The sequence below is a fragment of the Myxine glutinosa genome, unplaced genomic scaffold (assembly GCF_964187855.1).
Source record: "Myxine glutinosa unplaced genomic scaffold, kmMyxGlut1.1 SCAFFOLD_3379, whole genome shotgun sequence".
NCBI classification, from domain to species: domain Eukaryota; kingdom Metazoa; phylum Chordata; class Myxini; order Myxiniformes; family Myxinidae; genus Myxine; species Myxine glutinosa.
Window position 1 is genome coordinate 3,938 of NW_027619471.1, and position 18,290 is coordinate 22,227.

Consider the following 18,290-nt stretch of genomic DNA (forward strand, 5'->3'; position numbering starts at 1 on the left):
TTTAAAGGGAAGAAAAGGTCATTGGAATTATTTGATGCCTGGAATTCCGTTGTATGGGGTCATACCCCCAAAATGCAGGAAAGGTAAATTATCTGTAAATTTTTCAAATCAATGTATCAAGGATTCATTTGGACTTTGGCAAATGTGGAATGAGCTTGGGAAAGGGAGGTGGAGCACGTGGGGCAGAGGGAGCGGAGCGAGCTCAGTGGGTGCGAGTAATCCATGAAGAGGCGGTGGTAGAAACCTCGAATCCCCCTCCAAACCCCAAACCCATGATTCCTTCCCACCTCATGTCCTACAGGCACTGAAAGCTCGGAATCTGATCTGAAGGCAGAAATATACCCTGCCCCCAACCCACCCCCACCACTGGCCCCATCCCACCCCCACCACTGGCCCCAACCCACCCCCACCACTGGCCCCAACCCACCCCCACCACTGGCCCCAACCCACCCCCACCACTGGCCCCAACCCACCCCCACCACTGGCCCCATCCCACCCCCCCCCCCCCCCCACCACTGTCGTGTATCAAGCTTGTCCGATCCGGGTGCCATTCTGCTCGCGTCTCCCCCACCTTTCGCTCCGACATCGCGTTTCCATCTCACACAAGCATCGCAAGCCCGAGCTGCGGCTCCCCTTTCCTCGCAGCGCTGCAACACTCCCTCCCACATCCATCCTTTTTCCGTATATCATCGAGCACGTTCTTCCTCCCGTCCGCCCCCTGCTCGGCCCGCGGTGCTGCAGCTGTACAGCTCGTGTCAGGCGGGCCTCGAGTCACTCGGCAGCGGCTTGACCCCGAGTCGGCGCCACCTCGGGCCGCGGCCTTCCTCGATGGCCACGCTTCTGAGGAAATTTGGCCTCATAACCCGCCTCCAGCAAGCGCCCGAGTCCGGCAGCCCGAAGGGATCACGGAAAGCGCTCCGGGCCGGCGGATCCAACGCGAGCAGCAGCAGCAACAACAACAACAACGGTGGCAGCGGCGGCAGCAGCAGCAGCAATAACAACAACGGTGGTGCGGCGGGAGGTCGCGCCGCGCACAACGAGGCGGACGTGCGCAACAACATCGCGAGCGATGCGAAGCAGCAGCAGAAGCAGCAGAAGCACAGCGGACACGTCCGCGCTCGACGACTCATGAAGGAGCTGCAGGATCTTCGCAGAACGTCCGAACGCTTCCTGAGCGTCGACCTGGTCGAAGACAACCTGTTCGAATGGAACGTAAGGCTCTTCCAAATAGATCGCGAGTCGCCGCTGTGGCAGGACATGCGCGACTCGGGTCACGACTCGATCCTTCTGAACCTCAGCTTCCCCGAGAACTTCCCCTTCTCGCCGCCCTTCATGCGCGTCCTGAGCCCCCGCATTGACAACGGCTTCGTCCTGGACGGCGGCGCCATCTGCATGGAGCTGCTGACACCGCGAGGATGGTCCAGCGCCTACACGGTCGAGGCCGTGGTCCGCCAATTCGCGGCCAGCGTAGTCAAGGGTCAGGTGAGTGACCCCGTCGCCATTGTTGCATTTCCACGGCTCACCCATGACGTCACACTCGTGGTACCATATTCACCTGGGTTGCCCATAACAACGACGATTACGATCATTCAAAATGGTCCCGTGTAGGTTGTAGCGCCAATGCATCTGCACATCAACCATTTGATGTCCCTTGGCTAGAATTCCTCCCGATATGACGTCACGCAGCCTGATTGCAGGTCCAGTGTGGCGGTGTGACGTCACTCAGCTTACAAGTACCGGATCCAATTTCGATCTTATTTACCCGATTTACCCCGAGGATTTGTTCCAACGAAGCGTGCTGGTTCGACCTCCTGACCCCCGCCCCCTCTTCCAAGCTATAAACGTAAATGGGAGCAAATGACCTCATTGTTGCTGATCCACTGGAATCCTACAGATCCTGGAATACTTGGTCAATGCCCTGAGGGCTTGAACAATCCTAGTGCGGGTGGCTCAATGCCCTGAGGGCTTGAACAATCCTAGTGCGGGTGGCTCAATGCCCCGAGGGCTTGAACAATCCTAGTACGGGTGGCTCAATGCCCTGAGGGCTTGAACAATCCTAGTACGGGTGGGTCAATGCCCTGAGGGCTCGAACAATCCTAGTACGGGTGGGTTAATGCCCTGAGGGCTCGAACAATCCTAGTACGGGTGGGTCAATGCCCTGAGGGCTTGAACAATCCTAGTACGGGTGGGTCAATGCCCTGAGGGCTTGAACAATCCTAGTACGGGTGGCTCAATGCCCTGAGGGCTTGAACAATCCTAGTATAGGTGGCTCAATGCCCTGAGGGCTTGAACAATCCTAGTACGGGTGGGTCAATGCCCTGAGGGCTTGAACAATCCTAGTACGGGTGGGTCAATGCCCTGAGGGCTTGAACAATCCTAGTACGGGTGGGTCAATGCCCTGAGGGCACTGTTCACGTAGCCCTCTCCACCCCAACTCCCAGTGCGAGGCAACAAAATATGATTTACATAAAATTTGATCTTTGCAAATCCGGGTCGTGCTGTGTGTGCAATGTCGCTGAGCTCAAGACCTGTGTCGGACACTCTGTCCTTCCTGACCGTGGAACGTTGCCATAGTTGCCAGTACGCTCCTTTTAACCCGTGGTGGGACGACGTGTTCCACGCAATAGAGCGTGTCCACGACACGCACGAGGGCGGGGAAAGGGGCGGGGCGTGTGCGACGCACGGCGTGTCATTCGTGACGTACATAGACCACGCCCCTTCAGCTGCCACAGTACTGTACGAAGCCGAAATGGCCGCTAAGCGCATGCTGAGCACGCAAGTTTGCGGCAAGTGAAATACGAGGTTGCGGGCAGGAGGCGGTGGGATGGTCTTCGTGTCTTGTTCGCCGTCGCTCTCCCGAAGGTATCGTTTTCCCTGAAAAAAAGAAAGAATGGATTTGCATCCGCTGATGATTCCGTTGTGGATCAGTAATATTTGTGTTTGAAGCGGTATGTATACAATACCGCTGTGTATGTTTAGTTATATACAAGACATGTCGAAAAGAGCGGGATGCATCCTATAAGTATAATTAATCCACTAGCAAGTTGTGACCTGGTTCGGATGCTCATAGTGACGTCAGAGTGCAGAGCCACACTCCCTGAAAAAAATGCATCAAAAATTGTATCGACAACGTCATAACGATGCTTGAAAAAAAAAAAGGCTCATACGGGGCTAAATCATGGGGTCTTTTGGCACCATTCGTTGCATCTCGAGTAGCATCAGATGCAGAATCGTGGGGTTCACAGCACGACTTGCTTGTACATAAAAATAAAAATAAACCGGTTAAGTGTTGCTCTGCCAGACACAGCTAAATTGTGGTGACTTGCAGGGAAGAATCAGCCGGAAGAAGAAGGCGTTCACCCGAAAAGAGGCCGAAGCCACGTTCCGAAGTCTGGTGAAGACCCACGAGAAGTATGGCTGGGTCACACCTCCAACATCAGACGGTTGAAAAGGCACGACACCAAGACGGCACCTTGTTTGGAAACTCGTCTCTGCACTGTGTTCCCATAAAAGGCCCTCCTCAACCTCCTCAGAACCGTCGCCTATCGCACTGCACCACGAGGAGCAGCCCGATGCACGTGCGAGGTCACGAGAGGAGGAGGAGGCAAGTTTTGATGGAGCACAGTACAAGCCCTTTCGACCCCACAAACTTTAATCTCTCTTGTTCGCCCTCACACAACCATCATACCATTAAAAAAAAAATCAAAAAATGTCATTTTAGAAGCAAATGCATGGAAATTCACCCAATTTCCTTCGTGAATGCAGGCCTGTCGTGGTATACCGCAGCACGAATACCACTACTATATACTGTAGTATGCATTTTGAGAAACGCTACATCATTTGTTTTTCCCTTCCAAGTGCGACTCCAAAACGCAGTCGTCAAATTATATAGTTAATGGGAAGTTGAAAGGGAAACAGTTTCAGTCTTCAATTTTGTGAATTTCAATTCGCTTTTACCTATAACTCCAAAAATGACCAAGAAGAAGGAATCGCTCTCATCCATCATGATTAACAGGAAAAAGCTCGTCTTTGTGAAGATCTTAACACTCGAAAGGAAAGAAAAGATGACATTTCATTTCAGCATCTCCTCCCATACCCAACTCCTCTCTTCCTCCTCCACCTGCCATCCTCACAAACTTCTGTTCACGGCCAGGGAAGCTCAAAATGAAGAGCAGCTGCTCCAGCTGATGCTTCTCACGTTTTGTGCAATATTAGTGAGAGTACTGTGTCCTCGTGTGCCGCTGCCCGGAATGCATGCTCCGTGCCTCATGCCGCACGCAACGTCCTGCTGTACATTGGCTCTTTCTGTAAATTAAACATGCATGTGCGACATCGTGTATGATAATGTCTTTATATTGCACCGCGTCGGCAGGTAGAAAACACTTGTTGTAACACCTCGAAGCATTATATGGCTGAAAGCATAATGATCGAGGTCGAAGGAGGTAAAGATCAAAAGGCTGAAAAAGAGGAACTTTGAAAATGGACATAAGTGGATACACAACACAACACAACATGCATTTTAAAGGCCATTTTCCCTGCTAGAGCGGGGGTTAGCCTGGACATAAGTGGATAAAATAATAATATGAGTTTGCGAACAGGAAATTTAAACGCAGGAGACCGCGAGGCCCCATCAAAGCCTGCACTACGGTTGGCTGTCGGTGCTCTATCCGAAGTGCTGAGCATCAAGCAAGGAAGCGGCGCGCACCATTTTATGGTCTTTGGTATGACTCGACCAGCGTTCGAACCACCAACCAACAAGACTCTCGTCTTTCTGATCCTTCATCATTTTGGTGAAGATCTTGATCCGAGAACTTTTTTAGTGAGTCTTCACCATTGAGAGATTGTGCCAAAAATGATTGATATATATATATATATATATATATATATATATATATATATATATATATATATATATATATATATATATATAAATGGCATGATATTACAAAAACTTGTGGATGAGTTGTGACAAAACTCAGTGGATGAGTTGGTTCGGTGACAAGAACAAGCAGATTCGATTTTGGTTCAGGTCCGAATCGAGATCCAGACCATCAGTGGAATCCAAAACGTAAACTGTTCAGGCAGGTGGAGGTATGTGCTCTACCGAGTGCCGTTCTAGTTAGATATGCAATGGCAGACACCGGTTTGTTGAATAAGACAGTTGTGGTTTTCAGGAAGGTGGCACTGCAGGTGCCAGTCTCAGTCACTGGTGAGAAAAGGAGACAGTTGAGTGCAGAGGCCTCTGTCTTTCATGAAGATAGTGCTTCCAGCAAAAGGTGGACAGCCAAATGCGTGACTAGTTTCAGACCCACCCCAATTGCAAACAGGCCACCATCAAGGTGGGAAACACGCTCCGAGCAGAACTGCTCAACGTGGAGTGGAGCCAAACTCAACGTCATGATTAAGGAGTTCTGCATCATGGGGTTTGGAAACCATAGGAACATTTTATCACACAACCAGGTTTCCCAGACTGCACCTGTACGCCCACTATTCCTTCACCTCAATCTAAGGATCCTGGTGGAATCTAAATATCTATAAAGCTCAGTTGACTTTTTGCTCCACCAAATAACAGCGAAACGGAGTTGAGTAAAAGGGTGAAAATTCTACAGATGCTGTGATAAATAACTACCTCTGTCGGTTTGAATGTTTGAAAGAGAATAGACATCTGGATCAATTTTTGAATTAAATTTAAATCCCGATTTATATATATATAAACGCAAGTTGTCTGTGTGTGTGTCCGCGTTTTATTCAGAGATGGCTGAACGGATCTTCATCAAACTTTCAGAGGTTCATCAGCGAGTGCCTGGGAGTGTTTTAGGCAAATATATTGTTACGGCCCGCGGATAAGATGTTATGTTTGCCGAGCGGAGGCCCCGCGGTCGTACAGTTTCCCCGATTCACCCGATCCCCGAACGTTGGCCAGATCGCGCCACAGATATTCAATATGGAAAACTCTAAAGCGACCGAATGTAAAGAGGAAGAAGAAGACGTACAGAAGAGTAACGGGATTTATTATTTACACACACAAGCAAAAGGAGCAGTCAAAGTTATTTACAGGGAACATGGAAAAAACAGGTGACACAGTGAAAATACTAGCTTATACAAACTTAATTAAATACCCAGGACAGAACAAACAGAGACGGACTCACACGAATGGGGAATGGAGGCAGGAACGATTGGCTGGACCGGGAGGAAGGTTCAACTTGGACCACAAGCTGGAGGGCTTTGCAGGGCGCACAGCAACCCCGGCCTCGTCAGGCTGGGAGCGAGCAGGGTGACGTCGTGCACTTCTCTCAAGGCTTCCCCGCGCTTCTCTCGCGCACTTGTGTTAAAGGCTTCCTTCTCGCTTCTCTTCCCTCCTTGCGCACTTCTCTCTCTGAAGCTCGTCTCTTTGCAGAACTCAGAACTCATCTCCTTGGGGAGCGTCCCGCGGCGGGTTATATAGGCCCCGCCCCTCAACCTTCGCGAACCTCCTCGATCGCTCTTCCTCCGCCCTCTCAAACCAAACCCCTCGTGCTTGGTTGGTTGTTCGGGGCTGGCTCACTCCTCCCCTCTATGACGAGGTGGAGACACGCCCTTCTTCTCCGAGCCTACCTCGTGGCGAATGGAGTCGCGGAGGGAACAGTTGGCAATTGCGGTTTTTGGGAATGGGAATGAAAGGGGATCTACTCTGATTTCACTTGGTGCAATGGAGTGTCATTTTAATGGAAGACAACGCTTTAACCTAATACACAGAATAAGGAAATAAACTACTGAACAGGGATATTATAGTGTCCTTCAATGTATGCTTTATGGAATTAACTACCGGAACGCCCTTTGACCTTTATACACACTGGAGCAAGGGGGGCTCAGACTAAAACAATAATTCACAACAATTTACAATACAATACAATACAATCAAAAAAATACAATCCTCATATCCGCAACAATATATATGAAAAAAGTTCGTTTTTTTGGAGTTTAAAATAAAATAAAAATCGCTCGATAGTGCCGAAGCCTTTTTAAATGAATGACAGTTATACACAAGTACACATTCGCACAAATAAATACAAAACAATTACCAGACATTTGAATACAAATAAATCAAACAATGCCGGAAGTGTACGAATTTGGTAGTATGGCTTCTTCTTCTTCCTGAACGGCATCACACTTATCTCAGAAATGTGAGCCACATTCACTCAGAAACGTGAGCCACATTCACTCAGGAATGTGAACCACTCCCCCTCCTCTCCTGCTCCCCCCTCCCCTCCCCCCCCTCCTCCTCTCCCCTCTCCCCCCCTCTCCTTCCCTTCCCCCCCCCTCCCCTTTAAGATATAAATTCTCTGTAAAAGAGATTCCACTTCTGACTGCTCCCCTTCCCCCTCTCCCCACCTTTCCCCTCTCCTCTCCCCCCCCCCCCTCGGACTTCCCCCTCCCCTCCCCTCCCTTTCCCTCACCCAGCCCCTCCCCCCTTCCCTCCCCTTTAAGATATAAATTTTCTGTAAAAGAGCTTCCACTTCTGACTGCTCCTCTTCCCCCCTCCCCTCCCCTCTCCTCCCCTTCCTCCCCTCCCCCTCCGTTCCCCTCCCTTCCCCCGCCCGGCAACGCCGGGTACCTCTGCTAGTATGTACATAAATCACATGCAGGACAAAGACAGTAGTACATGCCACTGCACTTTTTAGGTGAATTACAAGGATATTAGTAGACAAAGGCAAAACCAACAGCGTATGAGATTTGAGTGAGGGGTTCACAGTGTCACGGGCCAGAGGCTCAGATTGGAATGCCAAAAGGGCCAACCCCCAAGTCAAGATGGTGGCAGTCGGGCAACTTCTTGAACCAAGGCACTGTCCAACCGGTCAAAGTTTGGTTATATTTTTCTGACTGGGAATTGGTCGGAAATCAACGAGCAACTGGGATAAACTGAATCTCAGCGACTTCAGCTCCCACGTCAATCTCAATGAGCAATTGAAGATTTTGACCCAGACAGAGAGACCGTGGAGAGCTTCAGGAGTGTCCCTTTGCAAAATATCCAATTTGCACCTCAGCAGAAAGCTTCTGTGCACAAGCAATTCGTGGTCCGACCGTCGCAGAGCCGGCTTGAAACCTAATGCAGCATTACAAGACAAAAGTACAACTCCTCTACATTTCTCATTCAAAGACCTTATTTTCTTACGAACAGCATAACATAGCACACTATAGGATCAGAACAATTTGTAGATGTCCCATCGTCGGAGACCATCAGGCTGAATATTGCCATGACATAGCTGAAATTTCATAGTTTTGCGTTTTCATTTCAAAATTCTCTGTTCTTGTCGCACAGGAGGCCGAAGAGAGAGTGGGAGAGAAAGAAAGAATAGTAGGAAAAAAAGGGGGCTCATTTAAGAAGTTGATTATTCATCAACAAATTACTAATGTTTTAATTGTCAAGCGAATTTTCCTTTATGGTTAAAATAATAACATCCTTGAACCCACAGGAGGTTGTACCAGTTTTGCACTGGCATTTACAAATAAAGTTACTAACTTAAAAAAAAAAACATGGATAAGGAAGAAACAACCGAGTATTTGCAACTACAATTGCCCTCAAAAGGTTTTAATGCCTTTCCCGGAACAACAACCCAAATCATACAGCATTTGACAAAGGTCATAATACCCAGATGGCGCAATTGGCAACATCCTTTTAATTTGCGTATTTGTGAGTCTCAGACTAGAAAAATGGATCTCATCTTCAGGTTTCAGCGCTTGGTGTCTGAGAGGAAGGAGTTAATGGAGCTCCGTCCAAGAATGATAGCCTGTTGTCAAAGTGTGGCCTTCTCCCTGACTCCGTCAGCAAAATTTCTGCCATTCTTATAGCCATTTCCAAATCAATTGTGGTTGATGGAAGTGGAAGCCTACAGCGAACACCACCCCTGATCGGTGATATGGCAGACTGTTGAAAATTATCTCAGGAGTGCAGATACAGTAAGCCCAAAGTGGGGAGTGTGTCTCTTGAGGGCTTGGGCTGGGCTCCGATTTCCCACCTTTCTGCTCTTGAAGCGGTTAAAAACAAGACCTTCCGCACTAGTGTACTCTCAAGACAGTGCGGATTCCCAAAGACTAACTCTTCCACCGGCAGAAAGTTGATGGCCCTCTATTTTATACAAGCTTACAATTGGCCTTACTCCTCCTGCCTCTCCTCCCTATGTCCTTCCTGAGCTTCCCATGGAATAGTCTTCTGATGTCCATTGTCTCATCCTCCTCACTTCAGTCTTTCAAATGTGCTGCCCATCATTACTTCATGCACTAGCCCATGAACATCTATGGTCTCTTCGGCTCACTGATTCTTTCGCATCCTGTTCCTCTCTGGGACAGTTACTCGTTTGTTTTTTCCTTCCTGTGTATGTCCACCCACTCTTCATGTTTTCTCCATACACTTTGGTAGTTTGTAAACGGTTAGCTCCTCCATGAGCCGAACACCTTGTATTAAAAGCTCCTGCAGAAGATTATTGTTACGCAGAAGAGACATCCACGTTTTCATGATGTGAACCTGTTCGGTGAGCCAACTTGATGTCAGGTAAGCACCAGCACACTTATACGATCATACCAGACTTTACATTACCTGGAATCTTCACATTACACGGAATAACATGAAATATCTGCACACAAGCTTTTCATCAGTTTGGTCAATGCACGGTCTCACATGGCAAGGGGAAAGAACGAGTACAGGAAGTATCCCTGGACCTTTGTAATATGGCAGTAGGTTTAAAAGTGACAAGTCTGGGTGAAAATTGTTCGATTTTGATGATGGTCTATGGGTGATACCGGAGTATTTAGAATCAACTATTGAGGGGAGTTCCTGCATCGGAGTGGCGACCGGTCCAGGATTGTACACTCCTTAGCCAATGAAACTGCCTCGGCAGATCCTATGCGTCTCATGGCGTGAAAGGAATGGTTATTTATTTCTTAAGGGGCATTGAGGGGCTCGTCGTGGTTTGAGGGTATTTTGAGGGGAGCTAGGACTCAATTTTCCGTTTTTGTATCTCAAGCCATGATGAATGCCAAGTGTCATTGTGATGTTCCAGATGTCAGATTACTCGTGTTGATGAAGTTCTACAGTGTAGACCTATTTTTATCATCACAACGCACCTTCCCATTTGGTCTACAATGTACATCATCAAATTTTATGAAAACAGCATCCCTACACTTACAGCGGTCAGCCCACAGTCCTGACCGTAACACAATCGAGGTTCTGTGGGATGTTGGTACATCAATTACAGGTGCAACGACTGCAACTACAGAAAATTGAAGGGGAACAAAAAAAAAAATCGAGAATCCCATCTTCACCCTTCTAAAAACTACTGGGCAGATATTAGGGTAATACCCCTTTCCGAGTCAAAACATAAAAGTGGTTTTGTTATGGTGCATAAGTATCGCTTTAGAATCTAAATGAATAAATTATAATCAAATTTGACCTTCCACGCATGAATTGAGTCTGATTGACACGCAAGCATGACAAGCCACCGATTCTTCCATGTCCTATTCAATCGGAAATTTAAAAACAACGCATAGTCATTCAGCTAAAAAGCTTTCACAAATCAAACAAATTTTGGTGGTTGGGTGTTAAACACGCCACATATTATCCAATGACGCAATGCAACAAGACAGTCTGCTGCAACACAACGCAACACGACAGGCTGCTGCGACGCAATGCAACAAGACGGTCTGCTGCAATGCAACAAGACATTCTGCTGCAACACAACTCAAGACAGTCTGTCGTGATGCAACGCAACAAGACAGTCTGCTGCAACACAACAAGACAGTCTGCGGCTATGCAAGGCAACAAGACAGTCGGCAACAAGACATTCTGCTGCGACGCAACGCAACAAGACATTCTGCTGCGATGCAATGCAACAAAACAGTCTGCTGTGACGCAACAAGACATTCTGCTGCGATGCAACGCAACAAGACTGCTGTGAGGCAACGCAACAAGACGGTCTGCTGCAATGCAACAAGACATTCTGCTGCAACACAACTCAACAAGACAGTCTGCGGCTATGCAAGGCAACAAGACAGTCGGCAACAAGACATTCTGCTGCAATGCAACAAGACATTCTTCTGCGATGCAACGCAACAAAACAGTCTGCTGTGACGCAACGCAACAAGACATTCTGCTGTGATGCAACGCAACAAGACATTCTGCTGTGACGCAACGCAACAAGACAGTCTGTGACATTTAGTCAATGACCGTCTTTCATGATCGTGTAATGTGCGGGAGTTAACGACTGTTGTTAAGAAGGTCTTCAGGCACATTGTCGATTGTCGTAAAAGATGAACATGTTCAACTTTTATGATGAGTTGTTGGCAACAGTCATGCATCGTCGTGTAGTGTGCGTGGTCTATGCCGATTGACGATGCCGTGTAATGTACTGACCAATTAAACCATCTTTCAGAGACTTTTGGCTGTAGCGTTCCAATTAATGATATGCTCTACTAACTCGTTCAAGAGTGTCGGACGCATCCTCTGCAAGTTAACATAAGATCGCCCGTCTTCTGCAGCAAGTTCCATTGGCACGTTGTTGAGCCTCCTCTCCACGCAGGTCTTTACCCACAGTCACTTCGTTCTCCTGGTAAGATGTCGGCCATGTACCTGCGGTATTGCCATGGCACCAGTGAGTGCTCAGAGATTTTAGAGAATTCTCATCCTCTTTCTGCATTTCTTCTTCATCGCCATTTTGTGTTCTGACAATCGTGTCGCATTCTACGATAAAACGAGTTTGCACAATAAATCGATGCCGGCGGTCTTGTTGCGTCATGTTGGCGAACGTTGGCTAGTGTGCCGACGGGACGACCTTCACATTACACCCACACGAGCTTTCATTAACTGGCGCTCCTGTCTTTCAAATTTGAAATGCGATGTGGACTCCACCACTCAGTGCAAAGCTGCCATCCTCAATCCAGGGTTCCTTTACAGGAGCGTGCATCCGAATGTGTGTGTGTGTGTATGTTGTGGCGGGCACAAGGGGCAATAATTCCGCGCACCAGTGGGTGGCGCGAGCATCCAGGCGGGGAACTAAAATGCATGCCCCGCCTTTCGACCGATCGGCCACACCCGGGGGCAAGGCGTGGCCTCGGGACATATATGCGGGCTCTAAGCTCGAGCCCACCCAGTGCTGAAGTGCGAGCTCTGAATAAAGACTCTTGTTGTATCAACGCGTTGTGGCCTACCTCTCTGGCAATCGAGTCGTGTGTGCACAGCACCACACTGGTGACCCCGATTGGTTCAGCCGTTGCTGACCCCCGAACGTGCCATGGCTACCAACGCCGTCGCAATCAACCTCCCGGAGTTTTGGGAAGCGCAAGCCGACATTTGGTTTGTGCAGGCCGAAGCTCAATTTCTGCTCTGGGGCATCACAGCGGACGAGACCCGGTACTACCACGTGGTCGCCGCCCTCGGGCCTGGCACTGCCGCCCGAGTCGTGTCCATCCTTCGGCGCCCGCCGGGCGACCACAGGTACGAGGCGCTCAAACGTCTCCTCCTCGCCACGTTCGGGCTCACAGAGGTCGAACGTGCCGATCGCCTCCTGGACCTTCCCGCCCTCGGCGACACACGACCATCCGTCTGGATGGATTTCATGCTGTCGCTGCTGGGAGACTGGCGCCTGGATTTCTTATCCCGAGCACTCTTCCTACGCCAGCTACCTGTACAGGTGCGCCTCACGCTGGCCGGTTCCAAAATAACGGAACCCCGCGCCCTGGCTGGAGAGGCCGACAAGTATTTCGTGGCCTGCAACACGCGGTCGGTGTACGGTGCTGCCGTAGTGGCTCCCGGTGCGGAGGCTCCAGCGCCCCCTGCTTCCCTCGTGGCCGCTGCTACGCCCCGCCCACTACAGCCGCCGCCACCACCACCGCCGCCGGCACGGCCGCCGCGGGGGCCACCGCCGCAAACCTGGTGCTACTACCATGCCAGGATCGGCCGCAAGGCTAAAACGTGCCGCTCGCCGTGTGCTTTTGACGGGTCGGGCCGACGCTCACTTGCGGCCATGAGCGTCGGCCATTCCGGCAGCCTCCTGTTCATCACGGACACCTTGTCCGGGCGCCGTTTTCTTTGCGACACGGGAGCGCAGGCAAGCGTCCTCCCTGCCTCCACGTCCGACAAGCAAGCCGCGGGCCGGGGCCCCGCTTTGCTTGCCGCCAACGGTACACCCATCCTCACATTCGGGAAGCGGTGCCTCTCACTGCGGTTTGGAGGGCAGCGCTTTCAATGGTCGTTCGTTACCGCCAGCGTGCCAATGGCCCTGCTCAGCGCGAACTTCCTATGTGCGCATGGGCTGTTGGTCGACGTTAAGCGCAGACGTCTCGTCCAGGCCAAAACCTTCAGCTCGCTCGCTTGTTCGCTGAGCGGCTCGTTGAGCAGCTCGCTGAGCGGCTCACCGAGCGGCTTGCCAAGCGGCTTGCTGAAAGGTTCCCTCCCGGCAAGGTTAGTCTGCACGCTTCCGGCAGCGGACGAGTTTACCCGCCTCCAAGCCAGTTTCCCGGCCCTCACGCGGCCCACCTTCTCAGCGGTGGCCGTCAAACACGGGGTGGAGCACCATATCCCCACGGTCGGGCCGCCGGTCTACGCCCGGGCACGCCGACTCGACCCCACGAAGCTCGCCGTGGCGAAAGCGGAGTTCGCCACGCTGGAACGGCTGGGGATCGTACGGCGCTTCAACAGCGCTTGGGCTTCTCCTCTGCACATTGTGCCGAAGCCCGGCGGAGGATGGCGGCCGTGCGGTGACTACCGCCGGCTCAATGATGCCACCACCCCCGACCGCTACCCGGTCCCGCATATCCAGGACTTTTCCGCCCGGTTGGCGAACACGACCGTGTTCTCCAAGGTGGACCTCATCCGGGGCAACCACCAGGTCCCCGTCCAAACGGACGATGTCCCAAAGACGGCCGTCATCACCCCTTTCGGCCTCTTTGAGTTCCTGCGAATGCCTTTTGGGTTGAAGAATGCAGCCCAGGCATTCCAACGGCTCATGGACAGCGTCTTGCGTGACTTACCTTTCATCTATGTCTACCTGGACGACATCCTAGTCGCGAGCGCGTCCCGGGAGGAGCACCTGCTCCACCTCCGCACGCTTTTCGAATGCCTGGACCAGCATGGCCTGATCATCAACCCCGCAAAGTGCCGTTTCGGCGTCTCCGCTATCTTGGGGCACCGCATCACCAGCGGTGACTTGGGGCACTGCACAACGACTTGGGGCACCGCACAACGACTTCTTGGGGCACCGCATCACCAGGCACGGGGCCATCCCTTTACCGGCCAAGGTGGAAGCGGTCAGGGATTTCCCGCGCCCCCGCACGATCAAGGGGCTCCAGGAGTTCCTGGGCATGGTAAATTTTTACCACCGCTTCGTGCCCCACGTCGCCCAGCTCCTCCGCCCCCTGCACGAGGCCCTCCGGGGCAAGCCGGGCAAAGGTGACATCGCCTGGTCGGAGCCGATGGCCACGGCGTTTGCGGGCGCAAAGCTGGCCCTAGCCAACGCCACCATGCTGGCGCACCCGGCGCCCGATGCACCGATCGCCCTCACCACCGACGCGTCGGACTACGCGGTGGGCGCGGTGCACGAGCAGTGGGTGAGTGGTGCTTGGCAGCCGCTGGCATTTTTTAGTCGGCAGCTTCGCCCGCACGAACGCCGCCATAGCACCTTCGACCGCGAGCTGCTCGGGCTCCACCTGGCGGTCCGACACTTCCGCCATCTGCTCGAGGGCCGCCCGTTCACGGCTTTCGTCGACCACAAGCCCCTTGTGTTCGCGATTGCCAAGGTCGCTGAGCCATGGTCGGCACGGCAGCAGCGTCACTTCTCTGCCGTGTCCGAGTACACGACGGACATCCGTCACGTCACGGGTAAAGACAACCCGGTGGCGGATTGCCTTTCCCGGTCCGTCGCGCACGCAGTCCACCTCGGGATCGACTATGCCCGGATGGCGGAGGACCAGACTGCCGACCCCGGCGTCCAGGCCTTGCGGACCGCCGTCACGGGCCTCCGCAGCACCTAGGTGCCGTTCGACGTCGCGGGCGCGGCCCTCCTGTGCGACATCTCCGTCGGCCGGCCTCGCCCCATCGTGCCCGCTGGCTGGCAGCGCACGATTTTCGACGCCATCCACGGCCTGTCCCACCCGGGCACGAAGGCCTCCCAGAAGCTCGTCGCGGCGAAGTTCGTCTGTCATGGCCTCAGGAAGGACGTCCGCGACTGGGCCAGGACGTGCCTCGCGTGCCAGCGCGCAAAGGTCCACCGCCACACCCAGGCCCCGTTTACGGTGCCCGAGCGTCGGTTCGACCATGTCCACGTCGACTTGGTGGGACCTCTGCCCCCCTCGCGGGGGTTCACCCACCTCCTCACCATGGTGGACCGCACCACACGGTGGCCGGAGGCCGTGCCATTGGCTGCGACGTCTGCGGCTGATGTGGCGCAAGCCTTCATCGCCACTTGGGTTGCCCGGTTCGGTGCCCCCTCGGACATCTCGTCCGACCGCGGCCCCCAGTTCACCTCGTAGCTCTGGAGCGCGGTGGCGCAAGGGCTCGGCGTCCAACTGCACCGCACAACGGCCTACCACCCCCAGGCCAATGGCCTGTGTGAGCGCTTTCATCGCTCGATGAAGGCCGCGCTCCGGGCCAGCCTCCGCGACGGCAGCTGGGCCGACAGGCTCCCCTGGGTCCTGCTGGGCCTCAGGACGGCCCCCAAGGACGACCTGCGCGCGTCCTCGGCGGAGCTGGTCTTCGGGCAAACACTGCAGGTACCGGGCGAATTTATCCCCGACTCCACGGCTCCTTGGTCCGCGGCGCAACAGCGCTCCACCCTGCAGGAGACCGCCCGGAGGTTCGCCCCGGTGCCGACGGCACACCACGGTTGCCCGTCCTCCCATGTAAAGACAAGCTGGCAAGCAAAGGAGAAAGGTAGGTTTGGGTGTGACATGGAAAAGAATGGTGTGTCGAGGACGAAGTATAACCTTATTATGTATTTCGATAAACCTTTCAATGTGCTTCTGTCCCCGATCATAATCAGTAGGAATGTTCACATTGAATCCTCCCAGCCAGAAGGACATTGCTCGTTGTGGACCCGCGAAGACACCAGGAGGGAGGGAATCCGTTGATGGATGATCATTGGCTATGGGGTAGTGGCATCATTGGCTAAGGGGTAGTGGCATCATTGGCTATAGGGCAGTGGCATCATTGGCTATGGGGTAGTGGCATCATTGGCTATAGGGCAGTGGTATCATTGGCTATGGGGTAGTGGCATCATTGGCTATAGGGCAGTGGTATCATTGGCTAACGGGTAGGGGCATCATTGGCTATAGGGCAGTGGTATCATTGACTAACGGGTAGGGGCATCATTAGCTATGGAGTAGTGGCATCATTGGCTAATGGGCAGTGGCATCATTGGCTGTAGGGCAGTGGTATCATTGGCTAACGGGTAGTGGTATCATTGGCTTATGGGTAGTGGTATCATTGGCTAACGGGTAGTGGTATCATTGGCTAACGGGTAGGGGCATCATTGGCTAACGGGCAGTGGCATCATTGGCTATAGGGCAGTGGTATCATTGGCTAACGGGTAGGGGCATCATTGGCTAACGGGTAGTGGCATCATTGGCTATAGGGCAGTGGTATCATTGGCGAACGGGTAGGGGCATCATTGGCTAACGGGTAGTGGCAACATTGGCTATGGAGTAGTGGTATCATTGGCTAACGGGTAGTGGTATCATTGGCTATGGAGTAGTGGTATCATTGGCTATGGAGGAGTGGCATCATTGGCTAACGGGTAGTGGTATCATTGGCTATGGAGTAGTGGCATCATTGGCTAACGGGTAGTGGTATCATTGGCTATGGAGTAGTGGTATCATTGGCTATGGAGGAGTGGCATCATTGGCTATGGAGTAGTGGCATCATTAGCTAACAGGTAGTGGTATCATTGGCTATGGAGTAGTGGAATCATTGGCTAACGGGTAGTGGTATCATTGGCTATAGGGTAGTGGTATCATTGACGATGGAGTAGTGGCATCATTGGCTATAGGGTAGTGGCATCATTGGCTATAGGGTAGTGGCATCATTGGCAATAGGGTAGTGGCATCAACAGCCGATCTGAGGGTTGGGATATGAATGCAGCCAAACAGAGGCAAATCCATGAGGAGAACCTGCTTCAGAGTGCAAAAGACCTGAGACTGCGGTGAAGATTTACGTTCCAACAGGACAATGACCCCAAGCATACAGCCAAAGCAACACTGGAATGGCTTCAGAACAAGAACGTGGAAGTCCTTGAGTGGCCCAGACCTGAATCCCATTAGAAATCTGTGGAAAGACTTAAAGATTGCTGTTCATCGACACTCCCTATCCAACATGGCAGAGCTTGAGCAAATCTGCAAGGGAGAATGCGAGAAACGATCGAAATCCAGATGTGCAAACTGATACAGACGTACCCAAGAAGACCCGAAGCTGTAATCGCTGCCACAGGCGTTTGTTCAAACTATCGACTCAGGGGGTTGAATGCTTATTAGTCCCCTACCGGTGTACACCGGAGGGGACTATAGGTTTGCATGCCGTTCCTCCGTCTGTCAGTCCGTCACGCAAAGAACAGTTTTCTGGACTTTTTAACTAAACTCTTAATGCTAATGATTTCAAACTTGGTACATGGTTTCCTCATGATAAGTTACAGATCAAGTTCGAACTTCACGACGTTTCGATCATTTTTGACAAAGTTATGGCACTTTGAACTTTGGTAATTTCCCAAACAGTTTTCCGGACGACAGACTGCCGGTAGGGGACATGTATTGCAGCGCAATACTCAGAATACTTGTTCAATGTTTGTCATGGTCACATCTGGCATTTTTCCATGGAAGGTAGATTTTGATTCACTCAAATTAGTCCATATAACGGGATGGATTTGTCACGATAAAAGACTATTCCTAGTCCGATCTGCATGCTTCTCTTTCTATAAATATGTTGAGGACCTCGGTTGGTTATACTGTACATTTCATTTTCTGAAGTTTCTCCGTATGTGAACCAGAGCTGGACACTCATCACAAAGGGATGCAAGGAAGTTGCCGAAATATATGGTACACCATAATATTTGGAGTCAGGGGCGTCGAGAGAGGGGGGATTAGGGGGAGGGGGAGGGGTCGCTGCCTCGGGGCCCAGGGTCCGTTGAGGGGCCCGAGCTTCTCCTGTATTTTTTTTTTTAAACAGTACAGTGAAACCCCTCATCAGCTCATTCTCATTTCATTATTACATTTAAACCCAGAAGCTGATTTTGCTTTCCTTGCTGGCCTTCTTGCCGGAAACTAAACATTTACCG

The 18,290-nt window shown here is 51.8% G+C and overlaps 1 protein-coding gene across 1 annotated transcript; it reads left to right on the forward strand.

Annotated features, from left to right (window-relative positions):
* The first annotated feature begins 553 nt into the window (after window positions 1-553).
* On the forward strand, window positions 554-4,330 carry LOC137415601 (ubiquitin-conjugating enzyme E2Q-like protein 1). The gene is made up of 2 exons (XM_068101209.2): window positions 554-1,482; window positions 3,329-4,330. Exons 1-2 carry the CDS (start codon window positions 829-831, stop codon window positions 3,446-3,448), a joined length of 774 nt encoding a protein of 257 aa, XP_067957310.2. The 5' UTR covers window positions 554-828; the 3' UTR covers window positions 3,449-4,330.
* The last annotated feature ends 13,960 nt before the right edge of the window (window positions 4,331-18,290 follow it).